Source organism: Pseudonaja textilis, chromosome 3 (genome assembly GCF_049901715.1).
Source record: "Pseudonaja textilis isolate UNSWEBS1 chromosome 3, rPseTex1.2, whole genome shotgun sequence".
In the NCBI taxonomy this organism is placed as follows: domain Eukaryota; kingdom Metazoa; phylum Chordata; class Lepidosauria; order Squamata; family Elapidae; genus Pseudonaja; species Pseudonaja textilis.
This window is the reverse complement of record NC_141992.1, coordinates 152,988,706-153,014,455: the sequence shown is the minus strand read 5'-3', so window position 1 is coordinate 153,014,455 and position 25,750 is coordinate 152,988,706. Positions and strand designations below refer to the sequence as shown.

The window sequence follows — 25,750 nt, the reverse complement described above, 5'->3', positions numbered from 1 at the left end:
AACCTCCTCTTTCCAGCATTATCAGTTGACATTATCAGAAGGCAAGACTGTGTATGTGAATAGGGATAATAGAAATTTCTGTGTTATTCCTTACATAAATTTAATGTCTGTGCTTGTAGTCCTCAAATTACAACCGCAATTAAGCCCAGAGTTACGATGTAACCATGCCGGTTGTTAAAAGATCATCTCATGACCAACCCAATTTTATATTTTTTGCAGCATTCATTAAGCACAATGGCTATTAAGCAAATCCGTAGTTTCCTGACTGCTGACTGCCAGCAGTTCAGCAGTTCAATCTTCACCAGCTCAAGGTTGAGTCAGCCTTTTGTCCTTCCAAAGTTGGTAAAATGAGGACCCAGATTGTTGAGGGCAATATGCTGACTCTAAACCATTTAGAGAGGCTGTAAAGCACCGTGAAACAGTATATAAGTCTAACTGCTATTGCTATTGTTAAACAAACACTATCGTGATTAAGCAAACTCATTTTCTACAATTCAGGTTTTGCAGAAACCTGAACAAGCACCAGTTTCGGGGGGGGGGGGAATGTTATAAATCAGTCACATAAATGTGGGCCGTTGCCACATATATAAAATATAATCATGTGACCATGGGGGGGAGCCATCTGAATTTGAATCTGGGTCCTTTGCAATTTTAAACGGTCACTAAGAAACCAGTCATATCAAAGACAATCTGTAGTTTTCAATAAGTAACATCAAAAGTCATAAATACTTAGCTCTGTTGGGTATGTTTCTAGTCCATTGCTATATATGAAACAGTGAGTAAATGCTACTAACATTCTCAAAAAATTATTTGAACAGGGAAGTCAGTTCATTCTGCTTTTGTGTGGCCAGTGCTGAAATTTAGGGAGATGAATTACTCAACTATGCTACTATTTTCTTTGATATGTTTTGTGATTTTAAAAAAGCCTCAAAGAATAAAAACATAAATGCAGACAAAATTACTCAAGCATTTTGAACCAATTATTCTAAAACAGTTTACAGTGTATTTTAAGCAAACCAACAAGAAGCACAATTTCAACAGTGATATTGGAGTAGTAATACATTGCCAGTTGCTTCATAGGCCCAGGCTAGAAAGGAGTGAAATATGACAAGAATATGCATGGACACTTCTGCAATTAGGGCTAATGCTGTTGATAAATTTCTGTATTGTACATTAAGTCTCTATATGTTGTGTTTTTTCCCTCAAGATTATAATTAATGTGGTGCCAAACCAGCCAAAACTGTTGAAGCCACAAACTGTGCCAAATACCCCTGCTGTGTCTAAGGTTCAGGACGTTGACAGTCGGACCCTTGTCAAGAACTTGGTCCTCATTGTAACGGTGATTAATTGAATTGTGGTTTAAAATGGAGTTATATACATACATACAAACGTACATTCATACATACATAATTTATACACATATACATACAAACTGGCGAGATCTGTGTCAGATTCAGAAAAATCCAAAGTCAAATTAGGTCAGTTTGTTAAAGCTTACTTTTTAAGTCTTTTTGAACCAACTAGAATTTCCCAAACCTTCATGATCACTGTGACATTTTAAGGAGCTTTTTATAGATATTTTACATGTCTATAAAAAGATTGCTGTGTTGCTTTGCAGTCCATACAGAGATGATACCAAGACAGAGAAAAAGAAGAAAATTTAAGCAAAATATTATTTAAATGGGTTTGTTAAAGTTTTGAAGGATTTGCTGAGAAGAGACAAAGAGAAGCTGAAAATTAATCAAGTCCGCATTATTTGAGGGATTAAAAACCATGATTGTTAAAAGTACAGAGAAAGGATATAGAGATGGCTTATTTCATCAAGGTTAAAATAAATATGCAGTTATTTCTGCAGCCCTAAATGGACTTTTGCTAAAGGAAAAGGAATGAATAATAAAGCTTTAAGGTTTTTTTTTTTTTAACATAATATAACAGAGGAGTATAGAATGTAGACAGCATTTGTTGTATTTTAAGATATGGTGAAACATTACCAAAATTGTTTGTACATTTCATCATTAAGAGGGAAGTTACTTACTTATAGGTTTTTTTCTTCTACTTTTTTCCTTTTCTGCACTTTTTTTCAATTTTTATATTTTGTTTCTATTTTTTGCCTAAGTGTAATCTTTAATAAAATGGCTTTAAAAAAGAACTTATAATTTTCATCTTAAACTCAGGACTGTGTAGTCTGTGGATGGTATTCTATAAAATTCAAAAAATATACCATAAGCAAATGGAATACAAACTCCCAAATGTAGGTAGATTCTGTATGAGCTTTAAGATATGTATTGAACATTTTTAAAAATTCAATTCTAATTCAAGTGCCTTTTTAATTTAAGGATAAATACGATAACTGTACAGGAAGTGATTTAAATGGAAAAATTGAAGCAAAAATTAAAAGTGAAACTGAGAACAACTGTGATATTCCCTGGTTTCAAGGTGAAAAAAGGACAGTTGTATTTCCTTTTCATAGAGGAACTGTTGAAATTGAGGTGAGTCTCCTTAAATAATCTTTCAATAAATAATTCAGGAATGGAAATGAGCAGTCTACTATATTCATGTACATATTATTATCTTAATACTTATCTTTCTTTGCCTATTTTTTCCTATAATTTAGAAAATGTTGTTATAAATGGACATGATTCTATTGCTTAATCACCATTCAGAGTTACAGCTGCTTCAGTAAAGGTGTTTTATGACCTGCAAAGCACTTTGGGCCATCATAAAGTATCATGCTGTACACCCTTGCAGTCACATGGGTAGTTAGCAACTAGGTCACATTTATGATTGGTTATAATATCCTGCAGTCACAATTTGCAATTTTACTTTTGGAAGAATACATTTGCTTACTGACTGCATGATTTGCTTAATGACTGCCACTGCAAAAGCTTGTTAAAAAAAAGGACTGGCCATAGGATGATTTGCTTTACAGTCATAATGATATAGGATTGGAATGCTGGTCCCCTTCTGTTGAGGATTTCCTGTAACAATATTTGAGGTTGCTGATTTTGTTCTTATACATAGCATATATATATATCTGATTCTGAGGACATGATGTTTGGGTTAATTTTAAATTGAGAGGAATAAAAATTTAAGTTTATTGCTAAAAATGTGCTATTAATAACAGGTGCCACTTATTTTGAAAAAAACATTTTGCAGTTGTTAGTATTGAACAAAGGTTAGGGCTTTATATACTAAGTAAATGTATATTCACATTAGGTAAACAATTCTTAAATATATAATGCAGATCACACTGTTCTTTTTCAGGATCTTGTGCTAGCAGAAAATAGTCCGGGAAAAAATAAAACTAAGTATATTCTTGAATTTGAGCCAGTCATACATAATTTAGAACAACCTTTGGAACCTTATTCTTTACCCTTTATGTTTTATCATGGTGAGTTTCAATAATTCCATTTTTTTTAATTTTCTAAAGTTTATCTTTTTCCTCTATAATGTTTAAGAAGCTATTTCTAAACCAGATGTACAGGTATAGAATAGATGAACCCTGGCTCAAAAGTAGTAACAGGGATCTTGGGAGTCCTAGTGGACAATCACTTCAATGTGAACCAGCAGTGTGCTGCAGCCACCAAAAAAACCAATGCAGTCCTAGGCTTCATTAACAGAAATAGAATCAAGATCACATGAACCATTAGTACCATTTTAGAATGCCTTGGTAAGACCACACTTGGAATATTGCATCCAGTTTTGGTCACTACAATATAAAAAAAGCATTGAGACTTTGGAAAAAGTGCAAAGAAGAGCAACAAAGATTATCAGAGGGCGGAGACTAAAACATATGAAGAACTATTGCAGGAATTGAGTATGTCTAGTCTAGTCTAGTGCAAAGAAGGACCAAAGGTGACATCATGGCAGTGGTCCAATATTTGAGGGGCTGCCACAAAGAAAAGGAGGTCAACCTATTTTCCAAAGCACCAGAAGGCAGGATGGATGGAAACCAAACAAGGTGAGAACCAATCTAGGTCTAAGGGAAAAAATTCTGATAGTGAGAACAATTAATCAGTGGAACAGCTTGCCCTCAGAAGTTGTGGGTATTCCATCACTGGAGGCTTTTAAGAAGAGATTGGACAGTGATTGGTGCAGAATGGTAGGATCTCCTGCTTGAACAGGAGGTTGGACTAGAAGACCTTCAAGATCCCTTCCAACTCTGTTATTCTATTATTGTATCTAATTAATTCATTGTATGTATATCTGTTATTGAAAGGAAAAAATGAATTATTCTTTTTTATCTTTAGATTATACGACTCAACAGAAGATGGCAAAACATACAAAAGAGAAAGGCATCCTTTCACAGTTAATAAAGAAACATACAGATTGGTTCGAGTCTAAGAATCAGCATATTGCTACAATAGAATGTAAGTATTGTGAGGATATTCTGTTCCTGTACACATAATTTTGCAAGTCAAACAAACCCACATTGTTCTCGGGTAACTGATTTTGATGTTTTATCAATGAACAGTCTTTATGTGCAGTTTTTTCATATGTTTTTAGTAAGACGGAGAAAGATCTAAAGTTGATTGCAGCCTATGGCATGCCCCAACACATGCAGTATTTTTGCTACTTGCAAAGATGATACCACCAGTTTTGGGGTCATAGTACCTACCTAAAGAGCAACCAAAGCCCAGCTTTACCCAAAGGATATGAGAAGCTATGGAACTTACATGGAAGCTATGATCACCTATATTACCCATATGCCATCAAGTAGGAAATATATGCAATGTATTGACACATTTTTAAAGACAAGGATTTCCTGTGGTGGTCTGGCACTTGAAATGAGACGCAGGGAAACGTCTGAGCAAATGCCAGCCCCGAGTAAATTCAGGTAGCAGTATTTATTTAAGAAAGAAATCAAAAGTACAGAATCAATAACAAATGACCTCAACCGAATGAGAATATGCAGCTGTGGAAAGTCCCATGAGAATATACAGGCACGAAAGGTCCCATGGGAATGGCTCGGCTGTGTACCATGAACTTTCACCTATATTCCTGGTCCTTTTAAGCTCGCAGATCAAACAGGATGAAACACCCATTGCAAAGGCAATACTGCCCCCACCAGGAGTGTTTGCAAACCCTAGATCTATGCGAAATAGCTGTACAAAGGATTTACAGAAAATGATGAATATATTACCACATTCCCTCCTTTTTTATTTATTCAAAGATGGGGGGTGTTTTAGTGGCATAGTACACAGTTCCCTCACGACCTGGTCCCATACGTTGAAAGGCTGAGGTACACATTTGAAATAGATTAGGAATACATTGAATACAGCAACATAACATAATAAGTATAACAACAATTACTACAACTGATTGAAGCAATAAACGTAACCATGAGCTGTCAGGAAGCCAATCCCATAGCAAAGCCCAAAATGACTTATTGAAACCATCTTTTCCTGCTTCGTGTTCAGCTATGCGGTCTTCCATATCATGAACAGTTCTTGTAATGTTAGGCTCATAATTATGTATAAAAACACAACAATGTGAATGAATTAAGGCACAAACTCCTCCTTTGGCAGCTAACATGTCTAAAGCATAACGATTTTGTAAAGTAACTTGGCGAATTTCAGACACTTCTTCATTCAACATCTTAATACTTCTAATAGTATCATTAAACATAGCAACAGTAAAATTATTTAAAATATGAATATCTCTATAGTTCATAGCTATTCCCAAAGGTGGGAAAGAGAGTCTGTATAAGGTAACTTAGGCAACTCCAATTGACACTGATATTGTCCATAGTCTGAAACAGAAACATTAAACAGGATCAGAGTTGTTGCACAGGCTGAAGATATAATATCCTTATCAGGTCCCGAGTAAAGAATGTCTTGATCCTTATGCCAGGACCAATATGCTGGAAAAATCAAAGGATGCCGCTGTTTGCAGATCAATTTAGTCCGATTCCCCAAAGGAACCTGCTGCATACAAGTTGGCAATCTCAGATAAGCAGTCATCTTTTCCCAGCCTTCACAACGCCGCGCCTGGACTGCCGGCATCAAGAGAATCAGGAACCACAGGTACGGAATCAGGAACCACAGAAATGCCATCCTGCTCCTCCGAAACCTCCTTCACTGGTGCCTGCGAAGGCGCCTGCGAATGATCAGGCCGAACGCACCGACCAGGAACCCAACGAATTTGACCAAGATATTCGACTGCTGCATAACCACGTCCCCATGTAATCAGCTCAGCAGGAACCCATGCCGGATCCGGAAGGAACCGCACCAACACCGAGGCCTCACTGCATCTGTAGAAGGAGAAGAAAATGCCTGCTGGCCGCACTTCGCAGGGGGTTACCAGACAAATTTAAAAAATTTAAAGTATATAAAGCTAGATTCAAATGATCTTGAATTGCCGGAAGTCCCAGGAGCTTCCTCCTTTTTATTTAATTTAGCTAACATGTTATTGAGCGTGCCATTATGACGCTCCACAATAGCCTGTCCTGTGGAATTGTATGGAATCCCAAATTTATGTTCCACGGACCACTGTTTGCAAAACTGATCAAAGACTCTGCTCCGATAAGCTGCACCATTGTCTGTTTTTAAAGTTTGAGGCGTACCAGCAACTGAAAATGTCTTAATGCAATGATTAATGACATGTTTAACCACTTCACCCCTTTGAGGGTAGCCATTAGAAATCCTGAATAAGTATCCACAGTCACATGTATATACTTCCAGGGTGCAAATGGTGGATATTGAGTAACATCCATTTGCCAAATCATTGAAGGTTTCAACCCCTGGGGTTGACTCCCATAGGGATAGCCGTGCCCTGCTTTGAACAAGTTGGACATTGTTGAATTATGGCAGCAGCTTCTGCAGCAGTAAGCTTGAATTGGTGTGCCAACGCTTTAGCGTTTTGATGAAAATAACTATGGCTGTCTCATGGCTGGACAGTGAGAACTGAAGTTACAGCACTGTCAGCTTTGGCATTACCTTGTGATAAAATTCCAGGCAAATTACTATGACTACGAATATGAGCAACAAAACACACATGCACACGCTGCTCCAAACATCCTTGCAACAACAAAAGCAATCGTAGAATATTGGGTGATATTCCAGGAGACAAATAAGAACCTGCTACAAAGGGTAACAAATTATACACATACAAAGAATCCACTATTAGATTAAAATCCTGATTTTGAAAATTTTGAAAAGCCAAAACTACAGCAGCAAGTTCTGCCTGCTGGGCAGACTTCTGCTCTGATGTCACTTTTGTATGCCAAATTCCAGATTTATCTTTCCAAACACAAGCACCAAAAACTTTCCCTCCATCAGTAAAGACTGTAGGAGCATCTGATATAGGCTGAGTCACAAAAAGATTTGCTAAATTAATTCTAACTGATTTATACAAAGATAACCGAGGATCGGCTGGAGGATGACAAGAAAACTTCCCTGGCCAAGAATCTACCAAAACCTGCAAAAACTCACTATTGCAAATCATTTGTTCCTAGGTAGCTAAAGCAAAAGGAACATAACATGTTACTGGTTCCATACCAGCAATAGCCTTGCAGCGCTGACGAGCACGATTAAAAATATCAGCGAGCTGTTCTGTGACACAATTTATGGATTTCGATGGTGTATGAGACAAATGAATCCATTCCAGAATCCTTAAAGCTGTTATTTCTTTTACCTGAACTATCAATGCAGTAGCCCTTCATTCTGAGATTAAAATCACTGATAATGGACAATCTGGCAAACATCTATCTGTCCACCTACGGCTTAAAGCTTGCTCAATCAATGACAAAATCCCCTTTTGCTCTTTATTCAGGGTTATTATGTCAGATGCTTGCTTAGCACTAGCCAAAGCTTGAAACAAAGGACTTAATTGAAGGGTAGTTAAACCCAAATACGGTCTGATCCAATTTATATGACCCAAAAATTGTTGTAAACCTACCAAAGTTAAAGGATCAGGAAGAACAAATTCCAATTTCAGAGGTGTAATGTGACTCAAGAATAATTTATGACCTAAATAAGCAAAAGGATATTCCTTTTGCAATTTCTCAGGACTGACTATCAGCCCTTTCTCTTTCAGCATAGCAGTTAAAAGAATGACAGCAGAATCCATTGCAGCATCAGAAATATTAGCAGCTATCAAAATATCATCCATGTAATGATAAACCTTCCAATCCGGGAATTTACTCCGGAAAGGTTGCAAAGCCCAATCCACAAACATTTGACACATGGTAGGACTATTTAACATTCCCTGCGGAAGGACAGTCCATGCATATCGCTTAGCAGGCTGCCCCTGATTTATACTCAAAATAGTGAAAGCAAACAAATCTACATCTTCAGGGTGCAGAGGAATGGAGAAGAAAGCATCTTGCAAATCTAACACTCTTATATTCCATCCATCAGGTATTAAATTAGGATTAGGTGTCCCACACTGTAGTGGGCCCATTGGCTTTAAGATTGCATTTATCCCCCTCAAATCATGAAGAAATCTCATTTTTCCGATTTCTTCTTGATTACAAAGACTGGAGAATTATAAGGACTAGTGGTAGGCACTATATGTCCCTTTTCCAATTGTTGTTGAACCAATTCATGTAAATGAACTAATTTCTCACTAGTCAAAGGCCATTGATCTATCCACACTGGCTCCTGCTGGAGTAACTGTAATTTTAATAACTCCACAGGTGGGTGTTCAGTCATCATGAATGACAACCTTTGTATCAAACTGTTGCATCAAATCTCTGCCCTACAAGTTAACGTGAAGGTGCAAAACAATCGGTTGGAAATGTGCAATAGCACTTCCCTGCTTTGTTTTGGCAGAAAGAATCCTCCTACTGACCCGTGCGTCTTGAAGTCCTCCGACTCCTCGAACAGACGGTGTAGGATCCGTCGGCCACCCCTAGGCCACTCACTTTCGCTAATCACCGAAACATCCGCTCCAGTGTCCAGCAATCCAATAAACTGTCTGCCTTCAACCAAAAGAGTTAATTTTGGTTTCTGATCAGCCTTGACATTTTGCATGATGGAAAACACACTAGACTCACTAAACATATCTGTAGATCCAAATCCACCCTGACGAATTCTATCCGACTCCCCCAAAGACAGATATGGCAAAACTAAAAGCTGTGCAAAACAATCCCCTTTTTTCAAAGATTGAGGAACAGGTGAATGAACTTGAATTTTGATCTGACCCTCATAATCCGAATCAATAACCCCAGGAACCACAAACAATTTACGTTTATGAGCTGATGATCTAGGAAGAAGAAGACCCACAGAAGCCGGAGGCAACAGTCCATAGAAATCCGTTGACCCTAAACAAACTACATGTGGATATCCTAATTCCAAATCCTCAGCTAATGGAAGATCAATTCCTGCTGAACCTTTTGTAGCTGGCGACCATATTTGATCCCTACCTCTCTCTGGTGGCTCCAACCCTTCGGACATTACTTCACTCTTTAAAGTAGGGAGAATGCCCTGATCCCTGCTTCCTAGTTTTTTCCCTCAGAATGAAATCTGCACTGATTTGCCCAATGGTATCCTTTCTTACATTTCGGGCACACTGATTTAGGACGAACACCCTGTCCCATTAATCTCTTGTTTTGCTGACTTTGACCCCCTCCAGGAGCCCAACATTGCGCTTTAAAATGTCCAGGCTTCCCACAATTGAAACAAGTTCCCTTTTTAGCATTTCCTGCCTGCAGAGCCAGAGCTAAAGTCTCCATGTTAAAAGACTGACTCCCAACCTTCCTACATGCATTAATCAAATCTGCGATCTCTCGCTCTCCACTTGCTACAAGTGGATTCAAAATTTTTTTACAATCTGTGTTAGCTTGTTCTACTGCTAACTTCAAAAGCAATTCGTTCCGGGCGAATTGATTATCAATTTGTCTTTCAATAGCCACTTTCAATCTGCTAATGAAATTTTCATAGGGTTCATTGTTCCCTTGTTTGATGTTAGTGAAAGTTTTCTCACCACCTTCGCCATCAGGGAGAGCCCCCACGGCTTGAAAAATTAACTGTGGGAGAAGAACGAACCCCTCCTCAGGCATTCCATCTCTCTGTTGTTCTACTGTTGTAAAATTACCAGCTCCGTAAAGCTGATCTGGGGTAACATTTGCTGTTCCCCTCTGAACTGCCAGCTGTCTCCATTTCTGATCTAACACCAAATATTGAGCTGGAGTTAAAATCATATTCAACAGAGCTCTCCAGTCAGCCGGAATCATTTTATTTCCATAGCCAACTGCTTCTAACAATGCCTGAGCATATGGCGATCTAACACCATATTCTTTTGCTGCTTGCTTAATTTCCTTTAAAACTCTGAGAGGTAAAGGCTTCCACACCCGCTGCGGATTTAATGCAGCGTCCACGCCAATTTCTACTGGATTAAGTTGAATCTCTACTCCAAATTCCACCAAATCATCTCCTGATAATTCCCCTCTATTTTTGCTTCTTGAATAGCTGCAGTAACTGCATCTACTTGAACTCTTAAAGGCAAACTCTTATCTTCTGACAAAGTATTTTCAGCGCCTGACAGTCCTCTGGATTTATCTGGAGGTGCCGTCGGCGGCAATAAACGTACCGCATGGTAAGGCGGCAAACCTTCTTCGGGGGGTGCTAGGAGCAGTTGTTCATGAGTAGCTAACGCATCCATAACCACCCTCCAGGTTAACAAAATTGAAGAAGGGGCACGAGGTTCCTCATGCAAAAATTTCCCTATCTTTTTCCAGGACTCTACTTTAATACTACCTCCCTCTGGATATGACTGAATATGTTTCCAAACATACTGTAATAAGTCCTCAATTTCTTTCTTTCCTACGGCATGTCTTCTACTATGAACTCCAAAACCAAAACTATTCCCAGTGATCCCTCTCAATTCCCTGATGTGCTCTTTCTGAGCCTTCGAGAGATCTCCCCCCATACTCACGAAAAGAATCTATCTCCATCCAGCGAAGAAGATGAGGGCCCAGTCGACGTCCGCGACGATGAGTATAGGATGCGGGAACGTATAGCCTTCCAAGCTATCACGTCGGAACGTATAGCTCTTCCAAACTATCACGTCGGGGTCACCACTTGTGGTGGTCTGGCACTTGAAATGAGATGCAGGGAAACGTCTGAGCAAATGCCAGCCCTGAGTAAACTCAGGTAGCAGTATTTATTTAAGAAAGAAATCAAAAGTACAGAATCAATAACAAATGACCTCAACCGAATGAGAATATGCAGCTGTGGAAAGTCCCATGAGAATATACAGGCACGAAAGGTCCCATGGGAATGGCTCGGCTGTGTACCATGAACTTTCACCTATATTCCTGGTCCTTTTAAGCTCGCAGATCAAACAGGATGAAACACCCATTGCAAAGGCAATACTGCCCCCACCAGGAGTGTTTGCAAACCCTAGATCTATGCGAAATAACTGTACAAAGGATTTACAGAAAATGATGAATATATTACCACATTTCCAAAGACCAAAATCAATGTATGAAGCAATATATGGGTATGGTGGAAGTAAGGACAGAAAGAAATGGATTGCTATACTGAATAGTATTTATATAAATTACTTGTATTGCTGCAGGTTTTGTTTGATTTATATTAGTGCATGTCTGTAATTGCTTTGGCTTACTATCACTTCTATTTTTTTTTTCTTTTCATAAAATTGCTTACTCTGAAAGAAATTAGTGTGATGCATAGTTCTTTTTAATAATGCGTATAGAAGTTTTTCAAAAACAGATAACTGTCTGTATCAGTTATTTCTTCTGGGTGGTCTTCACAAACTGTCCCATATAGAGTGTATAGCAGTAGTCAAGCTATGAGGTGACTAGGTCATGAAGGGACCATGATCTAGGAAATGGTGCAACTGGTACACCAGATGAAGTTGTACAAAGGTCTTCCTAGCCACAGCTGACACCTGCTCTTCAAGAATCCTGGAAAACCTTCAGATTGCATGCCAGCCTGGAAAGGGGAAATGCTATCCCATCCAAGGTTAAAGATGGAATCTCCCCAGATCTGTGTGGCTCAAACACCCAAAGTCACTCAGTCTTAGTAGAACTGAATCTGAGTTGGTTTCTGCCTATCAACCTGCATAGCTTCCACCTATGGAATATTTCAGAAGTATTTTCCTAGTGCAGGCTTGCAAATTAATCAGAACAACAGAGACACTCGCTAACTTCACCTTCAACAAGATAAAGTATCCTTCAGTGCCACAGTACTAATATTCCATCTAAATTTTAGAACTGCTATTAAACTGCTATTAAATTTTAGAACTGCTATATTAATGGGTGCTCAAATAAATTACACAGGGCAGCAAAGCTGCCCTTTAATATAGATATAGCCAGTTCATTTCATAAGCACGCCCAAAACAGCTTTTGGGACAAGGAGTAGAAGGTCTGTTTTTCACAATATATCTAGTTGTTAGTTTGCCAGGTTCTTACAAATTTTTCCCTCCTTAACCTACGTCTGTTTACAGCGATTACTTTAAATTTCATGCCTTCATTATGTGCAAAATGTTTCTCACGGTCAATTTCTCAACAACATAGATATCTCAACTGCAGCATACATTAAAGTAGAAAAGAAAAATAAAAAACATTTAAGTGATGAATTTAGATCTAAATAAAAAGTAATATAAAAATATGATTAAAAGGTTCCTGCGTTAATGTTGAAAAAAACAAATCAAATTCCATTTTAAACCTCTGGCTTGAAAGATTATTTTAATTTTTATCTGGTACTGCTTTCACAAAGCAATGAAGTCACCTTTTAGTCCAACTTGTTATGCTGATTTATTTTCCAGGCCAAGCACAGGAAGCTAGGAAAAAGGAGTCACAGCTCAAGAATAAACTGAAAAGACATCAGATTGACATACCTGAGGCCAATGTGGTAATTTAATTTTCTTAATTTTTATTCATTTTTAACCATCAGAATTTTCATATAGAATAATTGTATCCAAAGAGATATAATAGACTTCTTGTTCTTGTACACAGAAAGATGTGCTGACAAAGTGGCCTGACTTTAATACAGGTAGTCCTCGACTGCTCATCACAGTTGTAAGTTGTGACAATTGTAAGACAGGCCACCCACACAGCTGACCCCGTTTTATGACCTTTTTTTGCAGCAGTCATTAACGTGAATGCCACAATCATAAACTGGTCAGCACAGTCATTAAGCATGCCATGGTCATAAAGCAAACCAATGGTTTGAAATGGGCTGGGTTTGGCAAAAATCGGAAGTAAATTCCAGGTTTTGGCAAAAACATTATAAAACACAGTAATGTGATCAGGGGAGATTGCAAAGGCCATAATTGCAATGCGGTTACCAAGCTCCCGAAGTGCAGGCATGGAACTATGGGGTTGGCCCAGCCATTGGAACTTCAGAATAGGGCCACAACTACTCTCAGGGAGGTCCATTGTACTAACCAACTAAGTTAAAACCTACCTAGACCATATTTAACATGAAAGAACAGTGTTTAATAAGAAGTTAATCTGAATATGGAAAGAACATTCATACCTTACCTCTGTTAGTTTGCACGTCTCTTGGCCCTTGATAAGTATCTTTAAAACCAGGCTGCTCATCCAAGAGAGTCAGTTTGGTGAGTGCTTAAGGTATTAGGCTAGACAGAATCTAGGATACTTAGTTCTAGTCCCATCATATGCACAAAGCCAGCTGGGTGAGCTTGGGCCAATCACTCTCTCTCAGTCCTAGGAAGCAAGCAGTGACAAACTTGCTAAGGAAACTACAGGGACTTGTTCAAGCAGTTAGCAGAAGTCACCACTGACCTAAATGCAACCCTCCCCCTATCAAAATAAGTATGCTATGTCAATCAATTTACAAATAATTGTGAAAGATAATGTAGGATTTCGTTTCAAGGTAAGCTTACATAAGGTTGCAACTTTCAGTGCTAATACTGTGATTTGCTTATATTCCAGGATGGAAGAATTCTTAGTTTCATTTACGGATCATAAATAATACCTCATGTAATTTGTTTTCATTTTGGTCTATTTATACACCCCTTACACATTTCGATTTGCTCCTGCTTTTGATACTTTTTTATTGTAATTCCTTCATCTGATTGAATTAACATTTTATTTTTATTACATTTTATTACATTTTCAGATATAAAACCAATTTATAAGAGTAGTTCACAAAGTAAAAGGGAAGTACAGCTGCCAGTTGATAAAATTGATAAAATAATATCAATAAGAACTATATTTCTAGGCTGTTTTTAGAAAGCAATGAACTTTACTACTGTCCAGTGGAGGCTTGTTTCAGTAAGATAAAAATTCATAAGAGCTTTAAATTAATTGTATGTTTCTAAGTGGTTTGTATGTGTTGTAAAGTACATTTCTATAACAACACATAGTGCTATTTTTCTGATTTAATTTTTAGCTGCAGCATATTGATACCTTAATAAAACTTAAGGCTGAGCAGGAAAAACTATTGAAACAACGTAGAAGAATATGCGCACTTGACAATTATCCCAGAAGTAATAGGGATATTTTGGGCAAGGTAAGTTTGTTCTCAATTTTCTTAAAAAAAAAAAAAAACCTAATAGTTTTGTTATTTTATTTTTCTTTCCTTTCTATATAGTATATGTTTTTCTTACCTATTTTATCATATCCACTTATTGTATGTCTCCAGGCGTTAATATCATTAGTAGTATTAGTATAAGTGATGGTAGTAGCTAGTAGCAATAGTAGTAATATTTTTCTTAATATTATTAGCTTTAGGGAATCATAATACATGCCTGTCAATTCTAAGTGAAAAAAGGAGCAGAAAAGGGCATTATTATTGATATTTTAATTAAGTGTGTTTTTTAATATGTAATAATACCATCATAGGAGCCACTCTGGTAGAGGCATCAGGGAAGAAACCAGGAGATTAATTTTACTTTACGTACAAAGCCAGCTGGGTGACTGTGAGCCATTCATTCTGTCTTAGCCCTAGCAAGCATGCAATGGCAAAATATTGCTGAGAAAATTGTAGGGACTTTTCCTGGCAGCTGCCAGTAGTCCATATTGACTTGAAGGCTGTGTGTAATGCATATGTGAAAAAGCGACAAGCAAAGCTATCGTTTTTCTTTCATGGTACTTCAGGAAAAACTGCATAATTATAAACATGTGCCTGACCAATTCTTTTTACACCTTATTAAACCCAACTTTTTGTTTATGTCAGAATTTTCTTGAAGAAAGACTTCTGAGTTCGTTTCTCTTTTTTTTGGGGGGGCGGGGAAATGTTGTGGACCTAACATAAAGTTTAGCCTCAAAACTGAGTAGCGTAATCTCCCAAATAGATTAAGCACATGGGAAGGCTAAGTTCCTTCCTTTACAAAATAACCAAAATTCTTAACCCTTTGCTTAATTTTGGTGCAAGATTTCACACTTAGCACAAATTGAAGACGATGAAGTAGCAAAGGTCATTTCCTGGCATTTGACAAGTGATATGGATTGTATAGTCACTTTGACAACAGCTGCTGCATGTCATATCTTTGAGGAGACTAACGGTACACAACAAGTGTTGCCTCTTGATTGTATTCATAAGAAGAATCTTCCAGATTGGAACAGGTAAAGTTTTGTTTTCTTCTCCAAATGTAATTAATATTTTATTTCCAAATGTAATAATTCTGACATTTTTAGATTTTTTTTATTTAGTCGTCCCCTGTCCCCCCCCAGTTACTGGGAACATAAGAACATACAAATGTTGGACATCATTTAATTCGTGTTCCTGCATTGAGAATGAGATTGGCTTAAATGGTCCCTTCCAATTCTAAAAGCTATCAACTCTAAAGTTTATTTCCTTGCTTAAAACTAGAGCTGAGTTGGAAGGGATGAGGAAGGGTGCTAGTTCATAAATTTATTTCCACATTTCAATCTGTTTTAGAGTTCAGTCTGTTTTAGAGCTATCATGCCCAAGGAAGGACTAGAATGCATAGTCTCCAGTTCAGCTCAGGATCTTAGCCACTATACCTGAATTGTTAAATAATAGCTTCCGATTTGTTTTCCTAAGTTCCTAATGGTGATTTACTTTTGAAAGAATGGATTTGTCTCATATTCTGTTTCAAATCCTGTACCTTGTAAATTATATATTCAAAATGCAAATTTCCCCTTTAAAATGTTAGTAGTCAACACTAATATCTAAATGGTTGCCATATGTTTTGTATTTGTCTGACAAGGTCAACAGTGAAATAATACCTCTTTGTTTTAAGCAGACCTTTACCTCATTTGCAAAATAAAAGAAACTCTTTCAGTCCTATTGGAAATCCTGTATTTGCTAGGAACTTGCTAATATTTCCAGAGCACATGGAGAATTGCAAAATGGGTAACTATCATAGAAACATTGTTTTTTAGATTTTTATTTCCACCAACAAGACTGTAAGGGAGGTTGGGCTGAGACTGAATAACTGTGAGTTTCCACGGTTGAATGTGGACTTTAACTTGGGTCTCTGTAGTCAAAACACCTGAACATTATCCCAGGCTGGTAATTGAAAGAGTTTGAAGAAACTATATCTTTGCAAAGTCATCTTCTTCATCAAATACTAATGCCACCTGGCTATTAGTAATTGCTATCGAGAAATTTCTCTGTAAGCAAGCATTAAATAAATATTATAACATAATAAATAATAAATATTATTATTTACCCCATCTTTCCTGTAAGGAAATTATTACATTTCCCCCCTCCCTTTTTTTTTTTACTTAAGCTCCCAAACACAAGTTAGTCGGAAAAACAAAAGATTAACTGATGAACATGTAGTGTTATCAGAGCAGAGCACAAACTTCCTGTAACCCCCCCCCCCCCAAAATTGTTTGTTGAAATATTCCTGATACAGTGAGGCTTAAATAAATGGCTAGTAGGACTACTTTTCCTTTTACATGCGCTTCTGCATGAAATTTTTTACGGCAGACATCTTGGAACATAGCAACTAGAGAACAAGGAATAAATACAAATGCCTGTGTACCTTGAATTTACATACACATACGCAGTTTCTTAATACCTGTAGTTTATCAAATCCAGTACTTATTAGAACAATGTAGTTGTTCTTACCCTGATTATCTTGACAAATTTTCTTTCTAATGTAGAGGTAATTCTGTTAAATATATCATGATGCTAACATCATATTCACTATTGAAGCTCCATAATAAGTAGGTGTGAATAGAAATGTCAGTTTGTGTATTGCTTTGTATTCTAAATATGGTATTAATATTTCATGTATCTTTACAGTGTTTGGGGTGCTCTTGCGTAATACAATTATTATTGACAATTTGGAAGCTGCCATTCAGTACAGAAGAGAGGTATGTATTACAGTTGTAAAGTATTTTGTTTATTGCTTATATACATATGAGTGTCTGAAAAAGAAAAAGAGTTAGTCTGGCTCCATTGATATTTTATTAAGAAACTTATAAAGGCCCTCTTTCCTAAAGGGCTTGCTCAGTGCTGTGATGTTTATTTTCTAGAAGATAATAGATCTTCCTATGATGTGCAACTCCCTGTTAAGGTTAAGCCTGTTCTATCCAGACCATCTGGGGGTGGAGGTGGGGGGCGATGGCTCAGTGGTTAAAGACACTGAACTTCTCAGCTGAAAAGCTGACAGCTCGGGTTTCAGAACTAAATGTCATATGATAGAGTGAGCTCTGGTTACTTGGCCCAACTCCTGCTCACCTAGCAGTTTGAAAGCATGCAAATACAAGTAGATAAATAGATACTAGTTCAGTGGGAAGGTAACAGCATTCTGTGCACCTCAGGATGTAGTCATGCTGGCCACATGACCACAGAGATGTCTTAGGACAACGTTGTCTCTCTCGGCTAAGGAACCGATTTCAACACCTCTAGAATTGGGCATGACTGGATAGGGAAAACTTTTACCTTTTATCCAGACAATCATAGTTATCAAATACTGAGATAAGACTTCAGCAATATCTCCGGGATTAAATGTACAAGTGGGTGTCATCAACAAATATTGTCCTCACTGCATGACCACAATGGTGCTGAACTTGGCAGATTTATAATAGGTCCTTGTAGTTGCAGCTGTCACAGTGTGCCTGCAATCACATGGTCACCATTTGGGATCTTCACTGCCAGCTTCCAAAAAGCAAAATCTGTGGGGAAGCCAGCAGATCACAAATGGTGATCATGTGACCATAGGATGCTATGAATAAGCAGATTTGGCTTAACGAGACAGCAACTGAGATTGAAAATTGACAGAGTCATATGGTATTACATTTTACAGTCACCTTGTTGCCATTGTTAAGCAAGGATTACCGAGATATTAAAAGAGAGACCACTCTGACTTTCAGACAGTTCCCATCAAAATTAAGTTTACACAGAAAAACATTCACCCGATTCTTAGCTAATTTTAAACAAGCCTAATTTAAAGAAAAATTATTGCATTTAAAATGTGTGTTGGGGTGGGGTTTCACCACATTTTTTTCATCCAAGTGTTGTCCCCAAATGAAGGGGCTGCTTTTTTTAGATCAATCCAGTGTTGACCTATTTTGTTTTCAGTACAGATAGTAAATCTAGGCTTTACTTCCTCAGAAAATTTGAAGGGAAACCTTTATAAACAGTTGGTTTAAGGGAAGGAGCAAATTCAAGAATAAAAATATGTTCAAAAGTACCCAGGATTCATGTTGAAATTCAGATTCTTTTGATTCTGTCAACTATGTGCCCTGTGCTTAAGAAACAGATTGGTTGCAGTATGCTATGGGACAAGGGACAAGCTTAGAACTGAAGGAATATGTTTGCCTCTTAGTTAGCTGGAATGAGATTTCCACATCATATGTAACAAAAAGGTTCGTGTGCAAAAAAGAGAATGGAAAAAGAACTCTTAACCTGCTTCCAATCCGACTCCTCAGAAGCTGAAATTGGAAGGGAAGCAGTAGGTGGGAGCGGGAAGACAGTCTCTTCCCGAAATACCAAAAGTGGTAGAAGGCATTCAGGTTATTTGCTGTCTTAAAATATTATTCTGGGTGAGGTGGGAGGTCATGCTCATTCTGAAGGTTGCAGAATAGGCAGATGCAGATGCTGGTGGTGATATAAAGGGGCATGCTTTTGCATCCTTCTTTTAAATCAAACAGGGTTTGTATAAAATATATAATCGAGAAAGAGTTCATACAGGGCCCACTGAGTTCATACATGGACCCCCATTTCATCCTATATCATTTAAATAGCAATTAAGTTGTTCTTTTTTTTAAAAAAAAACACTTGCATTTGTTCTAATAGGATCACAACAAAAGCTTGCTTAGGGGTATAGAACAGGGGTGCCAAATTCGACTTCCTCACGGGCCAGATCAGCATTTCAGTTTTCCTTCATGGGCCAGTGGCAGGGGAGTTGGGTGCATGCGTGTGCAGGAGTTGGCAAATGCATGCACGCACAGACCCCACCATCCCAACTGCCTCCTACGCGTATGCACGCTTACTGCGATGGCGTGGCTGGGACTGTCCACGCACATGATCTGCATGCATACATGCCTGCCATGATAGAATGGGCCAGGCCAAAGCTTCCTGGAAAGCCAGCTGCAGAGCTCCTGCTGCCAAAACACCTCACCCCATGCACACACATCTGAAAATGCGCATATGCGCAGTCAGGATGAGGTGGGCCTGGCCTATGCATGCAGGCAGTTGCCGCCTCCTGTGTGCACGCAGGATTGGGTGGGCCTGGCCAAAGTAACATGGGCTGGCCTGCTGCAGGCCTTGAGTTTGACACCCCTGGCATCGCATTACTTTTCAACAAAAAAGGTACTGAATTTTGATAATAAATTCTTTCTTTATATATATAGGTTGTGAAAACGACAGATTGTCCAACTTTATTAACAAGAGACGGGTATAGAATTCTCAGTAATGGAAAGTTTGGAGGCCTTCCAAATAAAGCCCCGCCTATAGAGAAGCTTCGGGGGATGGTTTTTGGAGCACCTCTGCCACCGGATTACAATATTGTCTGCCTACAGAAAGGTGCATTCAGAGTTTAATAAATGAAATCAACTGTTACACATAATGTTTTATTAAGTGTTTCTGTTAAGAATTCAATTAAAATTACTGCTAGATTTGAATTAAATTGATTACCAAATTGCTGCTACTATTATTGTATATTAAACTAATGAAATAGAAGTTTTTAGCTGGTTACCAATATGACGTACATTGCAGCCATTAAAAAAACATTATAAAGTAATGTACATTTTATTGTATCTTCAATGAATAAAATTATTTTGATTGGGTTCGTCAATGAACCCAATATACAAGCCTGATGATGGCAGATGAGATTCTGCCTAAACGTCACTACAACTTTAAAAGCACAACTATAATAACGTGGGAAAATACCCGAACAAAGCTGAATACCATACATATATATGTATGTATGTATGAATGTATGTATATATGTATATGCATATATATATGTATATGTATTCTCACTCAAACAAAACTATTCATCAAACATTCTTCAATACTTTTACTTAATGACAATGAATAGTGACTTCATTGTTTCTGCTAATTACTACTACAGATTATAGTGCTGTATTTTATTAACCCCAAAAACCTTTTTTCTTTATATATTAGACCTCCTTGAGCAGTACCAAGAAGCATTTCTCAAATGTAATGAACTAAATGATAAACTTGAAAAACTACGATCCTTTGATATTTCAGAAATGGAAAAAAAAGAACAACTTGATGAATTGAAAAGCAAACTTGCACTAACAGAGGAGATATTAGGTATGGATGTATTGACCCCCACATATATATTGCCAAAAAGCATTTTGGCACACCAGTATAATGGAATATAAACTTAAATAATGAAGTCATGTATAACCAGGCCCCAAGTTTCAATAAATCAAACAGGGTCTTCTATACAGGTACCCCTCAAACCATTTGTTTGGTGACCATTCAAAATTACAACAGCACTAAAAAAGTGATTTATGATCATTTTTCATATGATCATTGTAGCATTCCCCATGGTCAAAGGATCAGAATTCGGGTGCTTGGCAGTTGGCATGTATTTATGACAGATGTAGTGTCCCAGAGTCATATGATCATCTTTTGCAACTTCTGATAAGCAAAGTCAATGGGAAAGCCAGATTCAATAAACAACTGTGTTATTAATTTAATAACTATAGTAGTTCACTTAACTGTAGCAAGAAGTGTCATAAAATGGAGCAAAACTGACTTAACAACTGTTTTATTTAGCAATGGAAATTTGGGGCTCAATTGTGGTTGTAAGTTGAGGACTACCTGTCCTTCAAGAAAGAGAGCATTACAGGTAGTTCTCAACCTACAGCCAATTCATTCAACAACTATTCAAAGTTACAGTGGTGTTGAACAACTGATCCTTTGAGTTCTGGCTGTCCGTGGTCAATAATTATGATTTGGGTTCTTGGCAACCGGGGTGCTACAACTTATGACTAGTTGTAGCATCCCACAATCATTTGTAACCTTCTCTGCTGGCTTTCCCAGAAGTCCATTGGGAATCTGACATGGAAATTTGTAAGCTACTGGGCTAAGTTTTCCCAATTCATGCATCCTTCCCAGCCTCTCTGTGCTTGTGCCAAAGAGGCCACGCACATGCTGTCCCCATCTTCACACCCTCTTGCACCTTCCCCAAGTCACACCTCTTATGCAATCCCTCGCAGTCTCGAACCTTCTTGCACACCCATTTGCATTCTTCTGAGTCTTTCCTCACTCCGTTGTAAACCCTCTCTAATCCTCCCCTCCATCCCTGTGCACCCCTGGTAGAAGCCACTTACCCTTCTGCCAGCTTGGGATTCATAACTGCCTGCCAGCTTTCCATTAACTTTGGTTATGGGAAACCAGCAGGAAGGGGTTCACCTAAAGGCCATGGAATCTGATTAACAAATACTGGGACTGCAAGGATTGCAGTCACTAAGCAGCACAGTCAACATTTTATGACTGTATTGCTTAGCAGTGGAAATTCCACTCCCAATTGCTGCCGTTAGTTGAGGACTACTTGGAGTTACTTTGGAGAAGAAGGGAACAAAACAAAACAAAAACCATTTTTGCCAGCTTATCATTCTACGTACAGCCATCACTGTCATATTCTAACTTTTGCCAGATAATTTCTCCAAGTGTGTGGAAGGGGTTTGAGATTGAGGGGAATAATGAGAAATATGCTTACTGGAACACCTACTTTAATATTTTTGTTCCACAAAACTTTGAATCAAAGCCATAGTTCCTCTTTTTTGGCAGTATTAGAAAAAATGTTACTTGTGGGATTAGAATATAATTATTTTACCATATAATCCATGAAATTGTTTTCAATACAATTGTAAAATACATATTTGGATTTGGGTGAAATATATCGAACTGCCATCGTAACAATGTTATGGTCATTTGTATATGTACAGTTAACCTGGAAACATAAATGAAAAGCAGAAAAGGGTAATAGAAGATTTCTATTAAATTGTTATAAAGGGAAATGCAATAACCCCCCATTATGTCTCTGAAACCGGCAAGGTCAAAGCTACTAATAAACATTAAAAGAAACAGTACCAGAAAACTCTTGCCAGGCAAGATAGGAAAGCATGGAATATGGGACTCGGGTCTACCGGAGATGGACGTTCAGAAGGCAGATTGGAATTTAGAGGACTAAGTTCAGTTCTCTCCTTCATGCAGTCTGGAGGATAGTGCCCTGGGCCTGGGCTTGAGCCTTGAGCCTTGGGCCTTGTCTCAATTTCTACAATTCATAATGCTATTTATTCTCGGAGGGAACAGTTTGAAAACAGATTTAAAGCTATTATGTCCTGACAGTGTTATGCCTGCAGGTGATCCAATTCCCACCTTATATCTTTTCTTTATTGGAAAGAAATAAAGCAGAATGATTATTTCAATCAATACAAGAGACGGGAAGGGAGAAGGCTGAATGGGCCAGCTTGGGCAGAAGGGTTGGAGATAAATGTAATGGATTGATTACATGCATTTTCTAAGCCAATTTCACATAAATATATACCATCTTTTAGCATCAAATGGAGTTGTAAATAATCAAGTATTTTTGAAATACGGAGAACTTTATGCACACCATTTCATTACTTTTTTACATTCTTGAACCATCCATCTCCTTTGGATGCTTACAGCTGTCCGGTATCAGAAATTCTAAAATTAAAATTAAGATTTATTTATATAGGTATGATCTCATCAAATCAATGCAACGAATTATTGCCGCTTTCAGAAGAACTTGGGACGTGGGCTCTAAACCCATCAGAAACAAGAAGAGAATTGAACCGTTCACGCAGGTTTGTCTATCAGGTCATGGGCAGGGGCTGGTGGAATGGAAAGCAGGCCCAGTGCCTGCAGGGATCCAGGTGGGGAGATGGGGGGAAGATAGGCAGGGGGAGTGGCATTGTCTCTGCAGTTGGCATAGGGACAAACGATTGATGGGCGTGCTGCAGGGGCCAAATCCTTGAGAATGGGTCGTAAGCAGGTTTTGGGGTAGAGGGTCCATCATAACTTCAAAAGGCCACTAAGTGAATAGTCATATTATAAATAGCGACTTTAATATTTATTTTTCTTTACTTATAAAATATTTAGTTTGATCAGCATTATTTGCATACTAAACCTGAAATAGATATATTTGTTCATAATGGTTATTAGCATAAATGATATGCATTTGTGATTTACAAATTATATTCCTATTATAAAAATTAATTTATACACAAATTTAAATTAGTAATGTTTAAACTAATTTATTTGTCAGGTTGGCAGTTACCCCAAGTCCTGCAGAAGAAAGTGATTCATCTCCGCCTAGGAAGATGAGAAAATAATACAAAACAGCAACTAATGAACTATTACCAAAAAAAGAAGACAAGATTAATTACATTTGTTAAAATGCAATTGTATATTGAAATGTGTATATTCTACAAAAACCAGAGGTGGTATTCAGCAGGTTCTGACCAGTTCTGGAGAACCGGTCAGAACCGGAAATTTTAAATGGTTCGGAGAACCAGCAAATACCACCTCTGACTGGAGATTTTACAGTATCCTTCCCCTGCCATGCCCACCAAACCATGCCCACAGAACCAATAGTAAAAAAATTTGAATCCTACCATTGACAAAAACATGTTACTTTCATTGATACTTTTATATTTATAAATGGATTATTCTTATTAATAAGAGTTGACTTAATTTTAATAGAACATATTTTTTTGTGTATCATTTATGATATTTCAAGTTATGCAAATATAACAATGTTTTTTACATATGAACATTTTCAAATTTGACAATAAAAGTTTGGAATGGCATCCCTTTTCCTAGTACATAAATGTGTAACAAATTATCATTTTTAATTGAAACATGCTTCATAAACATGAACAATATTTATTAACTGAAAAAACTCTAATATTATTGAATATTACTGTCTGATTTGGTTCTGCAACCCAACAAGACAGACACAGACTTCAACGGATAATTAGAACTGCAGAAAAAACAATTGTTACCAACCTGCCTTCAATTGAGGACTTCTATAATGCTGAAATCAAAAAGAGGGCTGTGAAAAAATTTATGGACCCCTCACATCCCGGACATAAACTGTTTCAACTCCTACTCTCAAAACGACGCTGTAGAGCACTGCACTCCAGACAACTAGACAATAGTTTTTTCCCGAATGCCAGCACTCTGCTAAACAAATTCCCTCAACGCTGTCCAACAATTTACTAAGTCTGCATTACTATTTTTTTCAAATTTTAATTTTATTAGACAAACAAAAACAAAAAAAAATATTAAAAACAATGAACGTGGTGCAATCTTCCTAGCCCACGTAATTGTCTACATTGCTAAATCATATCTAAAATTAGTATACATTTACATTCTATATACATAGTATACAATATATACACTGCTCAAAAAAATAAAGGGAACACTTAAACATCACAATGTAACTCCAAGTCAATCACACTTCTGTAAAATAAAACTGTCCACTTAGGTAGCAACACTGACTGACAATCAATTTCACATGCTGTTGTGCAAATGGAATAGACAACAGGTGGAAAGCATAGACAGTTAGCAAGACATCCCCAATAAAGGAGTGGTTCTGCAGGTGGTGACCACAGACCACTTCTCAGTTCCTATGCTTTCTGGCTGATGGTTTCGTCACTTTTGAATGCTGGCGGTGCTTTCACTCTAGTGGTAGCATGAGATGGAGTCTAAAACCCACACAAGTGGCTCAGGTAGTGCAGCTCATCCAGGATGGCACATCAATGCGAGCTGTGGCAAGAAGGTTTGCTGTGTCTGTCAGCGTAGTGTCCAGAGCATGGAGGCGTTACCAGGAAACAGGCCAGTACATCAGGAGACGTGGAGGAGGCTGTAGGAGGGCAGCAACCCAGCATCAGGACCGCTACCTCCTCCGTTGTGCACGGAGGGACAGGAAGAGCATTGCCAGAGCCCTGCAAAATGACCTCCAGTGGGCCACAAATGTGCATGTGGCTGCTCAAATGGTCAGAAACAGACTCAATGAGGGTGGTATGAGGGCCCAACGTCCAGAGGTGGGGGTTGTGTTTACAGCCCAAAACTGCAGGACGTTTGGTATTTGCCAGAGAACACCAAGATTGGCAAATTTGCCACAGGCACCCTGTGCTCTTCACAGATGAAAGCAGGTTCACACTGAGCACATGTGACAGACGTGACAGGGTCTGGAGACGCCGTGGAGAATGTTCTGCTGCCTGCAACATCCTCCAGCATGACCAGTTTGGCAGTGGGTCAGTAATGGTGTGGGGTGGCATTTCTTTAGGGGACTGCACAGCCCTCCATGTGCTTGCCAGAGGTAGCCTGACTGCCATTAGGTACCAAGATGAGATCCCCAGACCCCTTGTGAGACCATA

At 38.1% G+C, this 25,750-nt stretch overlaps 1 protein-coding gene across 3 annotated transcripts in view; it reads left to right on the top strand.

The window, feature by feature from the left end:
* The window catches only part of SMCHD1 (structural maintenance of chromosomes flexible hinge domain containing 1), an 88,096-nt gene extending 64,252 nt beyond the window's left edge, over positions 1-23,844 (top strand). For 2 of the 3 annotated variants that reach the window (XM_087931142.1, XM_026699346.2), the window contains exons 36-48: positions 1,208-1,339; positions 2,337-2,489; positions 3,265-3,391; positions 4,251-4,370; positions 12,736-12,821; positions 14,328-14,447; positions 15,312-15,502; positions 16,147-16,256; positions 17,157-17,227; positions 19,712-19,883; positions 20,487-20,639; positions 23,062-23,170; positions 23,632-23,844. In XM_087931142.1, the coding sequence (XP_087787268.1) occupies positions 1,208-1,339; positions 2,337-2,489; positions 3,265-3,391; positions 4,251-4,370; positions 12,736-12,821; positions 14,328-14,447; positions 15,312-15,502; positions 16,147-16,256; positions 17,157-17,227; positions 19,712-19,883; positions 20,487-20,639; positions 23,062-23,170; positions 23,632-23,698 (1,611 nt within the window). In that variant the 3' untranslated portion in view covers positions 23,699-23,844. Of the gene's footprint in view, positions 1-1,207; positions 1,340-2,336; positions 2,490-3,264; positions 3,392-4,250; positions 4,771-11,415; positions 11,616-12,735; positions 12,822-14,327; positions 14,448-15,311; positions 15,503-16,146; positions 16,257-17,156; positions 17,228-19,711; positions 19,884-20,486; positions 20,640-23,061; positions 23,171-23,631 lie in introns of those variants that run through there. The other variant, XR_015743170.1, reaches the window with a different exon arrangement.
* Positions 23,845-25,750: the final 1,906 nt, after the last annotated feature.